General features: G+C 45.6%; 1 protein-coding gene across 8 annotated transcripts in view; it reads left to right on the top strand.

Annotated features, from left to right (window-relative positions):
• The window catches only part of RASAL2 (RAS protein activator like 2), a 340,966-nt gene that overhangs the window by 158,071 nt on the left and 165,481 nt on the right, over positions 1 to 17,414 (top strand). Inside the window, exon 1 of one of the 8 annotated variants that reach the window (XM_061634212.1) lies at positions 17,064 to 17,338. The exons of the other annotated variants lie outside the window; for them this stretch is intronic. Coding sequence (XP_061490196.1) covers positions 17,326 to 17,338 — 13 coding nt within the window. The 5' untranslated portion in view covers positions 17,064 to 17,325. Of the gene's footprint in view, positions 1 to 17,063; positions 17,339 to 17,414 lie in introns of those variants that run through there. 8 annotated transcript variants of the gene reach the window in all.

Here is a 17,414-nt window from a genome sequence, read left to right on the forward strand (position 1 = left end):
AGTCAAGATATCAGAAGTGATTATGAGCTCATGATTACTCGTTGCTTTGCCCATGCATAAGGACCCTAGAGACAGTCCCTTGGATTCCTCACCTGGCTATGAAAAGAATTGGGCCATCCATTCAGCAACGTAAGCCCCTTGCCTAGCTGGTGGATGGAAAGGAATGGTGGATCACTCCCTCCCTCCAGCCTTTCTACCACTTCATCCTACCTGCACAGCTACCTGCTGCCATTTGGTTGGCTGGCTGCTGCCGCCTATGCCATGATCTGATGAAGCGCCCTTCCTTGCAGTGAGGCATTGTGGATGACATGGGAGAGCACCTGTTCAAAGCTTCACTTTTTATTACAACAAAACTTTAAACTTGTCACTGCAAAAGTAGCAGCCCAGGAACATTCTCAAAGGCCACCTTGCCTGTAATTATTTTAAAATCTGTGCAGTTGAAATAATTTTTTTTGTCTACTTACGATCAAATATAGCCCTGGAGCATATTTATCTGTTTAAAAATAAATCCTTGTAGAGCAAGGACTAACTGGAGTGTGGACACATAATCTTAACTCTCAGTACATTGGGTACATAATCCCCGCATTTTATTCTTAGAATAGCATTTACCATCCCACTGTAAAGAAATCTATTTAGAAGGTTTAATTTTGTTGTCATCTGAACAGGTTGCTGATTTGTCTTGCATTTATCTATGACAAAAGGACTAATACCCAATTCTCCAATTGTCTAGAAAGACCCCTTTTCAATTTCACCACCCATAGATTCAGGGGTAGAATACATGAAAGTAGGCAGTGCCCTATATCTTGTTTCTTTTAATAGATACTTGTTGCTAAAATAGATCTTGTCTCATGTGGATGACTTTATTTTTCAAACATTTCTTTTTCAATCATCACAATATCAAAGTGCACTATTTAGATAAGTTGGGTTTAAGTGAGGTGAATTTTTTTAATCAAGTGGTTTTCATTGATTACATTGGGGGCAAATTTGAATTGGTGGATCTGGGAATCGATAGTGCCCTTCTATTAGAGTATTTGGGTTGTATCATGTTACTGTAATAGGGAATGAATACGAATATGTTAGAGATAGCCTTTAACAATGAACAGTATCTTTAGTTTATTTGTAAGTTACCTTACATTTCTTTTGGGACCTCAAACAGGCACCTCTATTCAGGCCTTGGGAGTAATATGCATGTTTATTAAATCTAATTGATTAATTAGCCAAATGATTAAATGGTAAATGAGATTGATCAGCTAAACATTCTTTTAATTGTTTGACATTAGAAACTGTTGGCAGAGACAAGAGAATGGATCCAGCTTCTAGTGGGTCTGACAGCCTGTGGCCTTGCAGGTGGCTACTGGTTTAACTCTCATCCAGCCTCAAGAAAAAAAAATCACACTAACAATTTTGGGGGTTTATTTCTACCCCAATGTGATTTCCAATGTGTGGTGGGGTGATATTTTGACCTCAAAAATATTTGTGGCTGGAGTGTCAGAAGACGTGTGCTTGAAATACCCAAACACACAGAGCCAGAAAACACTCATTCCGAGGCCAAATTTTTCTGTGCAGTAAACATTTGCACCTCCCCCTGCATATTGAGTAAACAAACCATTTCTATTCCTTTAATAATGATTGTTATTTTCAATTACAAAAACTGTTTATCAACAGTTTGATAAACCATTATAGTTCTTAGATGTGTAAGGGGAAAAAACTTTCTAGCTACCTCCATATTAGGAAACAAATCTTTGTAATAGGCTTGTAAATGGCCACTGTGCTATGGCAAGTAAGAATTGCCCTTAGCCAACCAGGGGTTGCAAAACCATACTGCAGATGTGCTCCTGTGTAAGAGTTGCCAGTAAGATGTCCTGAACTCAACCAGTTTGAAGGCCACATCATTAATGTGTTTGATTTCTATGGAAGGCCCTTTATTGTCCCGTGGTAATGAACTGACTCAATATGGCATGTGTGATAGGTTTCATATTTTTACTCAGTACTAAGTCTTACAGAAATTGGCGAGATTCATTCACAGGTAATTGTGTGTGGGATTGTAAAGCCATTTTTATTTCTGGAGTAGGGTCATAGTTCAGTGGTAGAGAACATATTCAGGAGGTCGCAGATTCATTCATTAGCATTTCCAGTTAAAGAGGTTTCAGGCAGCAGTGCTGGGAAAGACCTCTGCCCGAGACCCTGGAAAACCACTGCTAGTCAGAGTTAGAGCCGTGCTCTGCACTCAGCAGAACACAGTTCCATATTTTCATATATATGTAGTAATCCTGCTTAGTGGCTTCAGTGATATTGTCACACATGAATTCATCTTTTGTAGCACATCTGAGCATTATATGTTTCTAAAAGTTACTGACATAGATTGGTTTTTACTGGATTTTGAGACCCTGCTGCATCTCTAAGGATTTAGTTAACACCCTTTGGGAACATAAATGCTTGACCAAGTTCTTAATTATGAAACAGCTTACATATGAGGTGAAAACTCGTTCCACCATGATTAGAGGATAGTTTAATAATAATAAAAAGACTTTATGGGTCTCTTTATACTTGGGGTGGAGAGGATAGTTCCTTGCTATAGATTATATCAGTGAAGGAAAAGTAAAAATCTTTCGCTTGGGATATCATTTCCTAAAAAGAAAAATAATATAGCTACTGAGGGAAAGCAGGTTCTTGAACTTATCTGAAGTTCATAGTCGACTCTTTCATAACCGGTACCTTCAAGTCGCATGCAAATCTCTCTGTCTCTAAAAAAAAGTCTGATATGCAGAGGTCTGCATGCACTAGCAGCGTTTAGTATTCATTAAGATTTTTATTTATTTAACAAAATTTATATACAAGTCTAGGCCTTTGGGAAGCCATTTCACACACTTGGATTATTGTATACGGTAGTTTTGTATCAGATGTCAGGACCACACCATAGGGCCATCATGTTTAAATGAGGCACATTTCAAAGCACCCAGTATTTCAGGTAAGAGAACAACAAATTTAAACCTTTTCCTGCCTGTAGGATGTCCAGAGAAAATTGCAAATAGTTTCCTTTTATCAAACCGATGTAATATATAACCTTTGATTATGCCCCTAAGGCTCACCTTTCTGAATGGATAATGGATGATGCAAAGAGGTAGGGATAGATCAAACACCTCTGAAGGCCTTTGCAGAAAATGTTTTAAAATGCACATTTTATTATAGTCTGAGACTCTGCAGTGCCAGCATCCCAAAATCATGTTAAGAGCTTTAAAATTGGGTTAAAAATAAAAGAGGGGAGATGTGAACTGGAATGGGAGAGCACAAAGACCTTTTAAAAAGATCATACTATGAGAAAAAGAGAGGATACCACCACTTTGTACTCTTGTGTCTGAAGAACGTAGAGTCACTCTCTTCAGCAGCCTAACCCCCCCCCCTCACAGAATTGTTGTGTGGATATAGTGGCATAACCAAGCTCTTTTTGAGCAAAGGCAGGATACAATTATGGTGATAAAATTCCACATTTCTCCAACTGCTGTGGTCAGTAGATGATCTCATTTTTCTCAATAACAAAATCCTACATTGGCAAGAGAAATGGTACATCCCCTACACAGAAATGCTAGCTGGTTGACATGCCACATGCAGCAACTGAATAATAACTATCCAGTGCTCATGCAGAAATAAATGTCTGAAAACCTTGTGATGAGGAAGATAAATCATGATTGTAAACTCCTTAGGAGGATCTCTGTGTTGCTGCTGCTGCTAATAATAATAATGAGGATTTATATAGCACACTTCCTGAATATTCAGAGCACTTCACATACATTATCACAGTGGTCTCCTAATTGCACAGCATGCCAAGACAGAGTAAGTCCAAATGCTTTCATGACATTGCATTTGCTCACATGCTTAGAAAAGTCTAACACTTAAAAGAGAATTAGCTCTGCTACTTTCCCAATTTTTGTCTGAAATATGTTCTAGAAAGAATTCATTATTCCACTGTAGCACAGATAGAAGAGCAGGGCAGGTGCCTTTGAGCAACTGCCAGGGCTCACTACTGATGCTTGCCCTGGGCCTCCCGCCCCCCCCAGTCTGGCACTCCAAGGACCTTCTGAGTTGAAGCACAGTTTAATTTTGTACAATGCCCTCAGCATTGTGTCACTCTGGGGCATTGTAGGAAAATAAAATGGTGGCCACCAGCTATCTGGTGCTGCTTGGAGCACTATTGCTGCCTGCCCCGTTAGCTGAGAGGGTGCACCAACAAAGGAGGGTGCCCATCAGACCTGAACAAGCCCTGGGGTAGCAGAATACCAATTATATTCTGTAGGTCAGATTGAATTCTTATTCATAAATAAATAAATAAAATGTTTTCTCCACCAGATCAAGTTATAAAGATACAGGGGAAGTACTATGCTTCAGTGGTAGAATACATGCTTTGCATGCAAAGGGTCCCAGGTTCGATTTCTGGTGCCTACAGTTAAGGCTGGAAAAGACTTTTGCATGAAACTAGGGAGAGCTGCTGCAGTCTATGTTGGCAATACTGAACCAGATGGACCATCAAGCTGGCTTGGTATAAGGTGGCTTCCTAAATTCCTGTGTATTTGGAAAAGCTAATAATGTGGAATAGCAGTACGCAAGTCTTCCAAATGCCCCTGCATGAGTGGAAGCCTCTTCCCTGGAATATGTAATATGAACACACCAAGTATCTTCATCCCTGAGATAGCAGGAGCAATTAACTGGCATTTATAGTTGGCCATTAGCTGTTGGAATGCTGTTTAAATGCCAGGCATAGCCAATTAGAGTTGGAGACTGATAGCAGTGCCTGGAGTGATGCGAGACCAAGGTATAGTGGATCTGTCAAGATCACTCAGTGAACCTTAACAGTGCCAAGTTTTGCCTTTCTAAGATGTCTGGGAAATTGCGTGAATTTAATAGAGCCTCCTCCTAAGAAACAATTATTTATATATAATATCCATTACATTAGCCATGAGGTTAACTGGGTGGCCTTAGCAAGTCAGTCTTTCTCGTTCTAACCTATCTAACAGGGTGGTTGCAAGGATAAAACATCATCTGGAGCTCCTTGGAGGAATGGGCAGGATAAAGATGAGATAACTGAGAATTTCTCACAGGACTTATTTTCCTCAGTGGCTGGTGTGAGAAAGTGTGTGTATGTGCGTGGTATATGAATGAAGTAAGTGTGTTCTATATAGCATGACTGTGTGTACTGCAACCAAAGTGTTAATATCTGTCCAGTACATATGTATGACAAGTTTGAGTCTTTGGTATATATACTAATGTGAAATATCAAATTGAATTGCACTTGTGGCAGTGAAGCATCTGACACTGATTGGCTGAGTTGATGAGATAGCTTAGAATGTTCAGAAGTTTGGGGAACAACACAGTGTGCCGTCTTAATTCTCTAGGGAGAGTATATGTTTGGCTGGGATTAAAGCATCACACTGAGGATGGCCATGGACTGGGAAGAGGTGCAAGGAAGTGAAGGGACAGGAAGTCCAGAGGAAAAGAAGCTGAAGGAAGGGTGTAATGGACTAAGAAAGAGGAACTTGAAGAAAAGGTAGTTAAAGGAGGAGACTTGGAGAAAAGAAAAAGGGGAACTGAGATGAGGGTTAGTCAGATGGCTACTGACTTGGGAGCTGACAGGTGAGGCTGAAGAAAGTTTAGATGGAGCATTCATGTTTAGAAGGTGCTGAATGGCAGAAGGAGAGAATATGAGGTGTGTTTGGGTACAGGATAGCTAAAGAAAGTGGGACAAAATAGCCAGTGGTCTGAAAAGCAGGAGCCTGAAAAAGCACATGGAGGCTGTGAGGAGGAGACATGAATTTGAAGTAAGGGAGACAGCAGATCAGCAACAAAACCATAAGGGCTAGAGGCTGGAGGGGTTGTGCACTGTTGGCAGGAAAGGAAGGGAGCCAAGGTGAGAATACTGCCCACTATGGCATCTACTTTCGCTGCAGTATTGTGGCCTGGTAATCCTAAGGGACAATGAGGGCCATAAAGCAGTAGATGGCAGTTGGGGCTGAATTCCTTTATATTGATTTAATCAAATCAGCCAGTTCTTTAGCTGCAGATGCTTGTCACTGATGACTTTGATGGGTTTCCTTTTCAGGCACAATACATCTTGAGGATGTGATCATCAATTCTTGTCTCAGCAACAGTGGGTTTACTGGGAGCAGGCTTGGTTACTACCGTGTTTTTTCTGAACCTGCCTTTCCCTTCACTAGTAAAGTAGTTGCATGTCTTCTGTTGCTACATTGTTCTTTCTGAAATCATCTGTAAATAACAGTCTCATTGTGCCACTGTGACAGATTTTTCTTTAAATTAAAGATAGATTTGCAAGGGAGCTTTGATATGTTTTGTTGGACGAGTTTCAGTTGGTTCAGTTCGAGGATGTGGACAAGGTGCTTGGACAGGTTCGTGCGACCACTTCGGTACTGGATCCTTGTCCCTCTTGGCTAATTAAAACTAGCAAGGAAGGAACAGTTGGCTGGGCCAAGGAAGTGATTAATGCCTCTTTACGAGAGGGAGTGGTCCCTGGCTGTCTGAAAGAGGCGGCACTGAGACCACTCCTGAAAAAACCTTCCTTGGACCCAGAGGATGTCAGCAGCTACAGACCAGTAGCCAATGTTCCGTTCCTGGGCAAGATCCTGGAACGTGTGGTTGCTGACCAGCTCCAGGCGCTATTGGATGAAACCGATTATCTAGATCCATTTCAATCGGGTTTCAGGCCTGGTTTTGGCACTGAGACTGCCTTGGTCGCCCTGTTTGATGACCTATGTCGGGAGAGAGACAGAGGGAGTGTAACTCTGTTGATTCTCCTTGACCTCTCAGCGGCTTTTGATACCATCGACCATGGTATCCTTCTGGAGAGGCTTGCGGAATTGGGAGTTGGAGGCACTGCTTGGCAGTGGTTCCGCTCCTACTTAGCGGGTCGTCTCCAGAAGATAGTGCTTGGGGAACATTGCTCAACACCGTGGGTTCTCCAATGTGCGGTCCCGCAGGGTTCGGTTCTGTCTCCCATTCTTTTTAACATTTATATGAAGCCGCTGGGGGCGGTCATCAGGAGTTTTGGAGTGCGTTGTCATCAGTACGCTGATGACACGCAGCTCTACTTCTCCTTTACATCTTCTTCAGGTGAGGCAGTCGACGTGCTGAACCGTTGCCTGGCTGCGACAATGGACTGGATGAGAACTAACAAACTGAGACTCAATCCTGACAAGACTGAGATGCTGTTGGTGGATGGTTTCTCTGATCGGATGGTGGATATATACCCTGTCCTGGATGGGGTTACACTCCCCCTAAAGGAACAGGTGCGTAGTCTGGGAGTCATCTTAGACTCTTCCCTCACACTTGAGGCTCATGTAGCCTCGGTGGCCCGGAATGCGTTCTACCAACTTCGGTTGGTAGCCCAGCTACGTCCCTATCTGAGTAAGGAGGACCTCTCATCAGTGGTACATGCTATGGTAACCTCGCGTCTGGACTACTGTAATGCGCTTTACGTAGGGCTACCTTTGAAGACGATTCGGAAGCTACAGCTAGTGCAAAATGCGGCGGCCAGACTGCTAACAAGAACTAAGCGGTCTGAGCATATAACACCTGTGCTAGCCCGTTTGCACTGGCTTCCAATATGCTTCCGGGCCAGATTCAAAGTGTTGGTACTTACCTATAAACCCTTATACGGCGCGGGACCACGATATCTGTCGGAACACCTCTCCCGATATGAACCGGCCCGTACACTACGGTCTACTACGAAGGCCCTCCTCCGGGTTCCGACTCATAGGGAAGCCTGGAGAGTGGTGACAAGATCTAGGGCCTTCTCAGTGGTGGCCCCCAAACTATGGAATGGTCTTCCCGAGGAGGTGCACCTGGCGCCGACACTATCATCTTTTCGGCACCAGGTTAAAACCTTTCTCTTCTCTGAGGCATTTTAATTCCTGTTAATTCTAAATTATTATATTTTGATTTTAGACTGTACAGTTTTGTGTTTTTTTATTGTATTTTTAATGTTCACCACCCAGAGAGCTGTTGCTAGTCGGGCGGTATATAAGCTTAAATAAATAAATAAATAAATAAATAAATAAATAAATTTAACCATTTAGAGTAAGGTGTTTTTTTAAATGGGGAACTAAATATTTCACCAATAGACTTTACATTTTCTTTTCCAGCTTCTTCCAAATCAGCTTGTTTACTTTAACATTTTTGCTAAATGCTCTGTGAAAAGTATCGTGAAGGAAGAGGCCACACAGAGGATCTAAACAATAATAAGAACTTTACTATAACTAATTATATACAGAGAACAAGGCCTCAGCCTCTAATGCATGAAGAAAACACTCTGTGCCTCACAGAATCCCATCCTCGTCGCCAATGAAAAGTATCATGAAGGAAGAGGCCACACAGAGGATCTAAACAATAACAAGAACTTTACTATAACTAATTATATACAGAGAACAAGGCCCACAGCTTGTAAGGCAGGCCTGGAACTGAAACTGCTACAGCCTGGGGCTCACTCAGCAGTTTCTGGTATGGCAAGCCCGGAGGTCCAATACACTACACTCTGATTTTACATTATAACCTATTATAAGTGATCAAGTGTGAGAGCCAGTGTGATGTAGTGGTTAAGGTGTTGGACTATGACCTGGGAGACCACGGTTCGAATCCCCACACAGCCATGAAACTCACAGGGTGACTTGGGCCAGTCATTGCCTCTCAGCCTCATGAAAACGCTATTCATAGGGTCGCCAAAAGTCAGAATCGACTTGAAGGCAGTACATTTACATTTTTATAAGTGATCAAATTCCCTGTTAATTTTATTTAAGTATTTAGATTTCTCATTTTATATATTATATCTATTGTAAATAGCTCTATGTTTTAATTCTTTTAATCCTTCTATTTGTATCTGCAATGGCCTTTGACCCAAGCGGTAATAGCAAACTGAAACTGAAACTTGGCAGTATCTAGAATGAAAGCTGTGTAGCTTTTGTCTCTAACCCGGCAGGGCCATGTTCTCTATCGTCACCAGGTTTATAGAAAGCCATTTCCCCGAAGTGGATCACTTTGGGAAGCTGCTTTCGTATTTCCAGAATCCCCTTGTTCTTTTGCAGGTTAAGCAAGCTTAGAGTTAACAAACTGAGATCACAGCTTCTCAGAAATCTATTCCATTAAAGCCTCTCAGCCTCATGAAAACCCTATTCATAGGGTCGCCATAAGTCGGAATCAACTTGAAGGCAATACGTTTACATTAAAGCTGACTACAAAAATGAAACTGAAGTTTAACACATTCCTAATTGCAGGGAGCAATATCATTCTGGAAATGCCTTATTAATCAAAGCATGGGATATGTCTTCCATCATAAAGAGCAGAATATTTCTCAGTCACATATCTTATGTTTCAGTGTAGAAAGGAACTACTGCTGAATGTATCAAGAGAGATCTTGTAAGTGGAGGTTCTTCATGTGAAAATAAGTCTCCCACCAAAACTACTTAGTTTCTATAACTTTTTAAAAAATAGTTTGTAGAATCCTTTTGTGAGATAGTCAGAGAATAATTGATGCATTCCATGCTACACTCTGAAAGTGTTGAAAGGAAAAGAGAAACTCCAGGAGCTGTATTCGCTAATCATAAATTGATGCTAATAATTAATTGATGTAAAAAGTGCTGAATTACTCAGCAAAGAGGCCAGAGGGGGGGGGGCAGAATAATTGGTTACAAAGTCCAGAACAAAAATAGCAGAAAGGAAGGACATAGCTCTCACTTGCCTGTTCATTATGACATGGACATATTCTCAAGGCCACACTTCTGTTGTAAAGAAAAAAAAATACTCTCAACAAGATTGGGTAGGTTACCATACTCAAAAACCAGAAACAATAGCCTAGTATGATACAGAGGATAGAGTTTATTTATTATTTGATTTATATCCCGCCCTTCCTCCCAGCAGGAGCCCAGGGTGGAGTTGATGAGTTTGGTGGCTGAACGACAAATCAGGAGGTCCTCAGTTCAAATCTCACCTCTGCAATGAACTCACCTAGGTGGCTTTAGATGAGACATCCAACACAGAGAGAGAGATCCCCATTTGCAGTATGGAGATATTAATTTATTTAAAGCATTTTTACCCCACTCTTCAGCCAAAAAGGCTCCCAGAGTGCCCTCAAAGATCAGTCTAAAAAGTCACAAAAGAAAAAGGGGTTGTCAGAGGGGAAGGGTTTTTTTTTTAAGAGCACTAGTTCTTAGGTACAAAGTTCAACAGGTCAAGAAGCTGATTGCGGCCTATTGCCAAAATAAAACACAAACACCATTCATTGGGTTAAATCATGGGCCACTTTATTAAACGGAATCAGAATAATGAACCTGCAGCGGGGAAATCAAGTGCGGGAGCATTCTGATGATCCAGGCAAAGCCTGCTTGCAGCCATAGGGCGACTAAACCTTGCCTGAGCCCGGGGCTGCCCTGTGCCAGACCCCAGGTCAGGCCACACCCTGAAGATGTGTAGGGGGTCCAACCCACATCACTGCCCCCCGGAGCCCTGAAACTCCGAGTGGATGAGGCACGTTGGCCCCAAAGGCAGCCCGTGTTCTGTCCCCCGGGCCGTATAGCCCTGAGCTGCAGGCCCCCGGACCGCCAATCGCCCCCAAAGGTGCCTAAAGGTGTCACCTAGCTGCCCTTTCCCTTTAAACCTTTTCCCGCACTTCTTTGCCACAAAAGGGGGACAAGCCTCTGCTTAGTCTCCCTTTACCCCACACCCGATAAGAATCTCGTGCAGACCCCTCTGCAGGTCCATCAGGAAGATGCCATCGTTGCCCCACGAACTGCATGTCCACGCATGCCTGCTACTGAGGGCCTTGCCCTCCATGTCTGACCACAGCAGACGACCCAAGGCTACCGAGGCCTCAACTGCATGTCCTCACATGCCTGCCACTGCCTTGCCCATGTCTGACCACAGCAGACGACCCAAGGCTACTGAGGCCTCAGCTGCATGTCCTCACATGCCTGCCACCGAGGGCCTTGCCCTCCATGTCTGACCACAGCAGACGACCCAAGGCTACCGAGGCCTCAACTGCATGTCCTCACATGCCTGCCACTGAGGGCCTTGCCCTTCCTGTCTGACCACAGCAGACGACCAGATGCTATTGTGGTCTCAACTGCATGTCCTCACATGTCTTGCCCTTCAGTAACCAAGGTAATTCCCACCCAGGGGAATGACCACCACCTGCAGAACCTTCCGCCCTGAACCCTGCTGGAACAACATGGGTAGGAGACCATTCCAGTGCATACTCTGTCGACCCAGCCGCCAAACTGTGGCCCACCATCAGAGGCCCAGCTGTGAACCAATGTGCGTTTGCGGCCCCAAGGCCAGCCTATGAGATCATGCCATGGCTGCAGAGTAGGCTGCGCATCTGCTCCATCCCCATCCAGCAACCTGCCGAAACAGAAACAATCATGAACAGTTGGGTCGCGGACCTTCAGACTCGCCCCCAGGGTGAATGTATTCCATGCGCCCCCTACTTCCACCTCCCGACGGCGTGCACCTGCATATACCAAAACCAAATAGACCGTCCCAGGTAGGCAACCCCAATTCCGGAGGAGCATGTCCTTCAAACCCCCATGGGTCTGCTCTCAGGCACTGCGACACTAGACTGAAACTTTATGAGGGAAGATCCCTCCCCCTGAATATCAGGCAACCAGGCCTGTAGCTTCAGGCCAAAAACACTATGACGCCGTCATGGGGAAGTGTCCAGTCCAGGGGGAGGGTAAAATAATGTGGAGTGACTCTTGTACCCCTGGTCTGCCTGGAAACAAACCTTGGACCGCAGGATGGCTCGAAGGGAAGTCTGACCTGGCCCCCAAACACCCTCACCCCCCATCCGGAAGGCTCCAAAATTAAGTGTGAGGGCCGCTACATGCAACTGCTGAGCTTTGAAGCATGATGGTCACAGGGCACCTCCCTGATCAACAATCCCTGGCGGGTCAGGTGAACATGGAGGATGAGGATAAGGGGTATGGGGGTGTGCATGGGCCAGCTGGCCAGCACATGACATATCCCAAGACATCTGAATGGTCCTAAAGGCCCCCTGCCAGCCTACCTTGCGACACACTGACAGACAAGCTACACTCCTACCATCTGTGATGAATTCCAGCACGTGATTCATAGGAATAGGCCACACTTTGCATAGCCCCTGCCAGCCCCTAACTCCCAGGAATCCCCTCCTGCCCTCTGATAGCTGGTGGGCATGCTGGGGCAGCAGATAGGCATATGGCCATCTCTGACTCCCCTCCCCCATCTCCCAGTATGCGGTATGGGACTAGCAGAGTCGGTCCTTCCTCTAACTGAAACACCGTTGACACACCGCAGGAAAGGAGGGGGGCACACTACAGGTTGGCGCATAAGGCAGCCAAAAACTTTGAACTTGTGGTAAGGCTGTGAAATCCCTGTTATGGCACCATAAACACCACCGTAGAAGGCCTCCAATACCTGAAGGGCAGAAAGCAAACACCTTCCCCAGCCCCTGAAAACTCCAGGATCTTGATCTGCAACAGTTCAAGCTTTTCCCGGGCAGCCTGCAGCCTTGGGTCCAAAAGTCAATCTTAATACCCTGGAAGGTGAACACTGGGGCAGGATCCTCCATTTCCCCAGCTGCCAAAGGACCCCCCAGTTCATAGCTACGCTATAAACTGTGCCATCAGGTGCTAACATGCATCCAAAGTCTGCCCTACCCGTGAAAGTAGTGCCCCACTGCTTCTGAGCCCTCTCGTCTCCTGACTGTCCCTTCCAAGAAGGGGCTGAAGTGCTCCATGCAAGAATACAGCAGCCCATAGGTAATGCTCTGCTGCATAGTTGACTTAAAGGGCAAAACTCAGCAGCTCAAAATCCACTGTGTGTAACAGCTGGCAATGCAGGCAGATTAGCTGCCACGCTTGCCCATAAGGCATCACTGACTGACCCCACTTGTATGACGGGTGGTGAATCAGGTAGACTTTGCCCACTGCCACTTTGGGCACTATACGGGGGGGCGCTGAGAGAGCAGAGGTAGGGGATGATGGGAAGGGGCCAATAACCCTGCCCAACTGTATGTCTTCATCAATTGTCCTCTGGACCAGTGCGTCCATAGGATCCGGAAAACCGCATAATAAAGAAAAACCACATCATAAAATGAGTCTCCCCATAACTGGGCAGTCTGCAAGCAAGGTCCATAGCCCTCGAGCGTAGCTGGGAAGGGACACTTTTCTTGAGCAGCCTCTGCTGGGGGCTGCTTCCCACTCCCTTGAGGGGCCCTTCCCCACATATCCTTCTGGCTTGTTGTTGTGCCTTTAATAGTAGGTTCGTATTCAGCAGTTATTAGATGGCACAGAGTTGAGCAATGTCATCTTCTAATGTCTGCAGATCAAATGACTCATAAAAGCACAAGACTAGAGGCCTGTAAAAAAGGTGGGCACCTTATCTACAGACCAGTTTGTAAACTAGCTAAAGAGAAGATGCAAGCAAATGTGCAGCCTGCACGTGATTACTGAAAAGAATTCCATTATGTTTAAATAATTTACTCAGAGAAATATGAATTGGACCAATTCTATGCATACTTACTTATGAGAAAATCCCCCTGAGTGTATCGTTACTTCTTCCCCTGGAAGGGTGCATGTGATTGCACACATACAGCAGAATCCTATGTATGTTTACTCAGAATATCACAGATTAAATGGGTCTTAGGACAGAGGTTTATGGGACTTAACTGATGGAAAGGTTCATATATTTTTACCTGGGTTTTGAAGAACGTATTTGGGGGGGGGGGGAGAAGCTTGACAGTGAAAAAAGGGGGGATGAGTTCCCTTTGTATTTTGGAGTTGAGGTAGTTTTGGAGGTGAGGTTGCAGCACTAACTGGGGTCCCTACTGGCTCCTGCCGCCTCCTTTCTGTCTCCAGCTGCCACCCACCCTCCTCAAAAAGCCTCTGCTCTTTGTAATTACATTGCATTGCTCCAATCCAAATGGCCTCTACGTTATGACAGAGCATCTTTCTAGGTTATTCTGCAAAACAAGTGGCGGCCACAGGCAGCAGGAGGGTGCGGGAGTGCAGGCAAATTTTTGCCCCTCTCATCTCCTCAAGTTCTCCCTAATTGACTAACCCCTTCTCTGAACTTTCCTGGTTTGCAAAAACAGTGTGGAAGTGGAATGGCCTTCTTAGTACATCCCTTAATAAAAGCATTCCCACAGATGGCTGTCCAGCCGCCCTTGGAATGCCCCCAGTGTCAGATAGCCCATTACCTCTCTAGGTAATTGGTAACTGAAAAGTAACCTTTAGTTTAAACTAAAAATACACTTCAGTATCAAGAAAAGGAGTCTATTCCTATTTTGCTTTCTGTAATGGGAAGGGGACCCCAATAGAAGTATCTCCTGGCCCTAACTGGAGGCGCTGACGGCTGCACCTTGGGACCCTCTGTATGCAAAGCAAGTGATCTGTTACTGAGCTACAATCCTCCCTCTCCAGAGTCCGGGATCCCTGTAAATGGTGAAATAATCATAGCAATACCAGCGCATGAAGTGCATTGGCTCTGTTCCACTGTTGGGCATCTGGAAACAGGTACGAGGTACATCCTTGAGGCATACACAAGGGACATTTAGGTAGGATAAAATTCCACTTCATGTAGCTGCCCCACTCAGTGCACCAAACACACACACACCACCCGGCTGTACCTGCGTACCTGCGCTGCTACCGCCCAGGCTTTACCTGCGCTGTTACCGCCCAGGCGTTACCTATGTTACCACCACCCCAACTTTACCTGTTCTACTATTCTGCTAAAGTCGGCAGTGGGGGCCTGAGACCCGCTTGATCGTCCCTTAGCGCTAGCCACCCCCCCAGCAAGAGCTCACAAAAACAAATTTAAATGTCCTGGCCTGAGTGCCTGCTGCGCCACTCCCCGTCGCTGTTGTGCCTCGCCGCCACCGCTACTGCGCCTCTCCTGAGAAGATGAGGGATCGCTGCACGCAAAGGCCTGGCCGCCCAATGGGGTCCCGCGCCGCTTCCGCTGGCCAGGATCGCGGCTGCTTCTGCTGTCGCCGCCCGGCCTCACTGAGCCACTGGCTTCCCCCCCCCCCCGAAGCCTCGGAGTCGCTTCTCCCGCCTGTGCCGCGAGGACTCCTTGAAGCGTCACATCCACTGCTGGCCCAGAAAGGCCCTGCCGCCCTAGGGCTCCTCAGCCAGGCCTCGCGCAAGGCCTCCTGTTGCTGCCGCTGCCGCCGCAAGACCAGCGCATCAAAGGCCTCGCCGCGGCTGGAAGGCCTCCCACGCCTCATGCTCGTAATAAGAACATCAGCACCATAATGGAGTTTCTGAAATTTGAAGAGCTGGAGAGGGGAGAGACACCCCCACCCCAGGAAATATATCAATAAAATAGCTTACATTAACTAACCCAATTCCAAATCAAGCCAATAGGAGTTCACTTATCACTATTCAGTTTTATAAGTTCTGTCTCGTCTCCATAGTGCAACAGCTTTTGGAGGTGGAATAGCAGGCATAACAAATGGAAATGGACCGCCTTCAAGTCGATTCTGACTTATGGCGACCCTATGAATAGGGTTTTCATGGTAAGGGGTATTCAGAGGGGGTTTAGCATTGCCTCCCTCTGAGGCTAGTCCTCTCCAGCTAGCTAGGGCCTGCTCAGCTTGCCACAGCTGCACAAGCCAGCCCCTTCCTGTCCGCAACTGCCAGCTGGGGGACAACTGGGCTCCTTGGGACTATGCAGCTTGCCCACGGCTGCACAGGGGGCAGGGCACGTAACCCCTGAGCCACTCACTGTGGGGGTGATCTTTAGCTGGCCCTTGACACCCAGGAGACACAAGCGGGGATTTGAACTCACCGACTCTGGACTCCCAGCCAGGTTCTCCTCCCCACTGTGCTATACCAGCTGTGGCCTGTGAATTCAGAAATCATATAAGCCCTAATTAAGCTTCAGGCTGGTTTTAGTTTTGAGAAGGGAGGCAGAGTAACTTCCAAGTTATATTTGCTTGCGTGGTCAGCCTCGTATAAGTACACATTCAGCATCCCAAGACTTGTCCTGAGGCTTTTTCCCTGGATTTTCCTTGTGAGCAGTAGTAGAAGGTAGGCTTATCAAAGCTGTTATTCCAACTTCTAGCGGAGGGGAGGGGGAAAGTCTGAGGGCACGAGGGCTGTTGCATAAGTAGGAAAAGAACGGAAGCTTATCACAAATCTACATGGGGTTGGTGGGGTGGCAGGAAAGACATGCATGGGATAATAGGAGAGAGGCAACCCAGGGAAGAAGCGGTCATGTATACAGTGAATGAGAGAGAAGAAACTAGGAATATCTTAGTTTTGAAAAAGTGCAGTAGCTGCCAGTGGAGCAGGGGAAGCATCTACTCAGTTTATCTTCAGCTTGTGATTAAACTGTGATACCAGGCAAAAGGATCTCCCCTATACACAGTATCCCTTGCCTGTTCTCTGCAGCTCTGGATAGGCAGGTGAGCATCATCGTGGAATTGTTTTAAACTGTTCAAACCTGATCTTCTGTTTTCTGCAGTGGTGTTCTCGTGTCTTGCGTTAGAAACAAAAGACTGGTATGTGAAGGGGCTTATTTCCCCCCCTTCTTGCAACATATTAAAGAGAAGCTTTTGTTGTGTGTATGAAAATATGTGCAGCAGTGAGATAGTACTAGAACACTCTCTTGTTCCTTGACTGCTTCCTTCCACTTTTTAAAAGCGCCAGTTCAAAACCTGAGTCTAAGCAGAGGGAGGAGTTAATGCATTTGTCTGAGTTTCATCTTCTTCTTGAGAGTTGTTGGTTTCCAAGTTGTGGAGAAAGTACTAGGTGGGAATTCATTCCTTCAGTTTCATGTGAATTTTTTGACATGAAGATTGCTTTCCTGTTTTTGTGTCTATCCCATTATTCAGATTTGATAAGTTGTGGTGATGGCATTGTGTTATATGAATTGCAATATGTTAGTATTCAAGTAGCAATTTAAAGTGAGTTGCTTTTTCATTAGCTCATGTTTTGGCTGCCTGACACCGCCTCCTGCTTTTAGTTACATGTACACACCCCTTTTAGGAGAGGAAAATGAAAAGTCCGTCCCTGTTAGTTTGCCTCGATTCACACACATGGATTCCAGCACACTCCCATGCAGTGGGAAAGAATGAGAGCAAGAGAAAGGGCAGCTATTGTTTAACTACCCCAAGCCAAGGAACTGAATAAAGAGGCTTGGCTTCGGTTTTTGTGCTGGCTTTTCTGCATTCCATTCCGTCAGAGGCAGAGGACGGATGGACAAGGAGCGTGGCTGCTGCAAGTAGTGCTGGTAGACAGGACTGGCATGCTGGCAGGACCATGACTGAGGCACTGGCAAGATCACACCATGCAGGTTTCAGGTAAGATTCCCTTCAACAAATACTGCAGGTGTAGACCAGAATGGTTGTAACATAGGGAGAGTGGAGTTATGTTTTT

The sequence above is a fragment of the Rhineura floridana genome, chromosome 6 (genome assembly GCF_030035675.1).
Source record: "Rhineura floridana isolate rRhiFlo1 chromosome 6, rRhiFlo1.hap2, whole genome shotgun sequence".
Taxonomy (NCBI): Eukaryota; Metazoa; Chordata; class Lepidosauria; order Squamata; family Rhineuridae; genus Rhineura; species Rhineura floridana.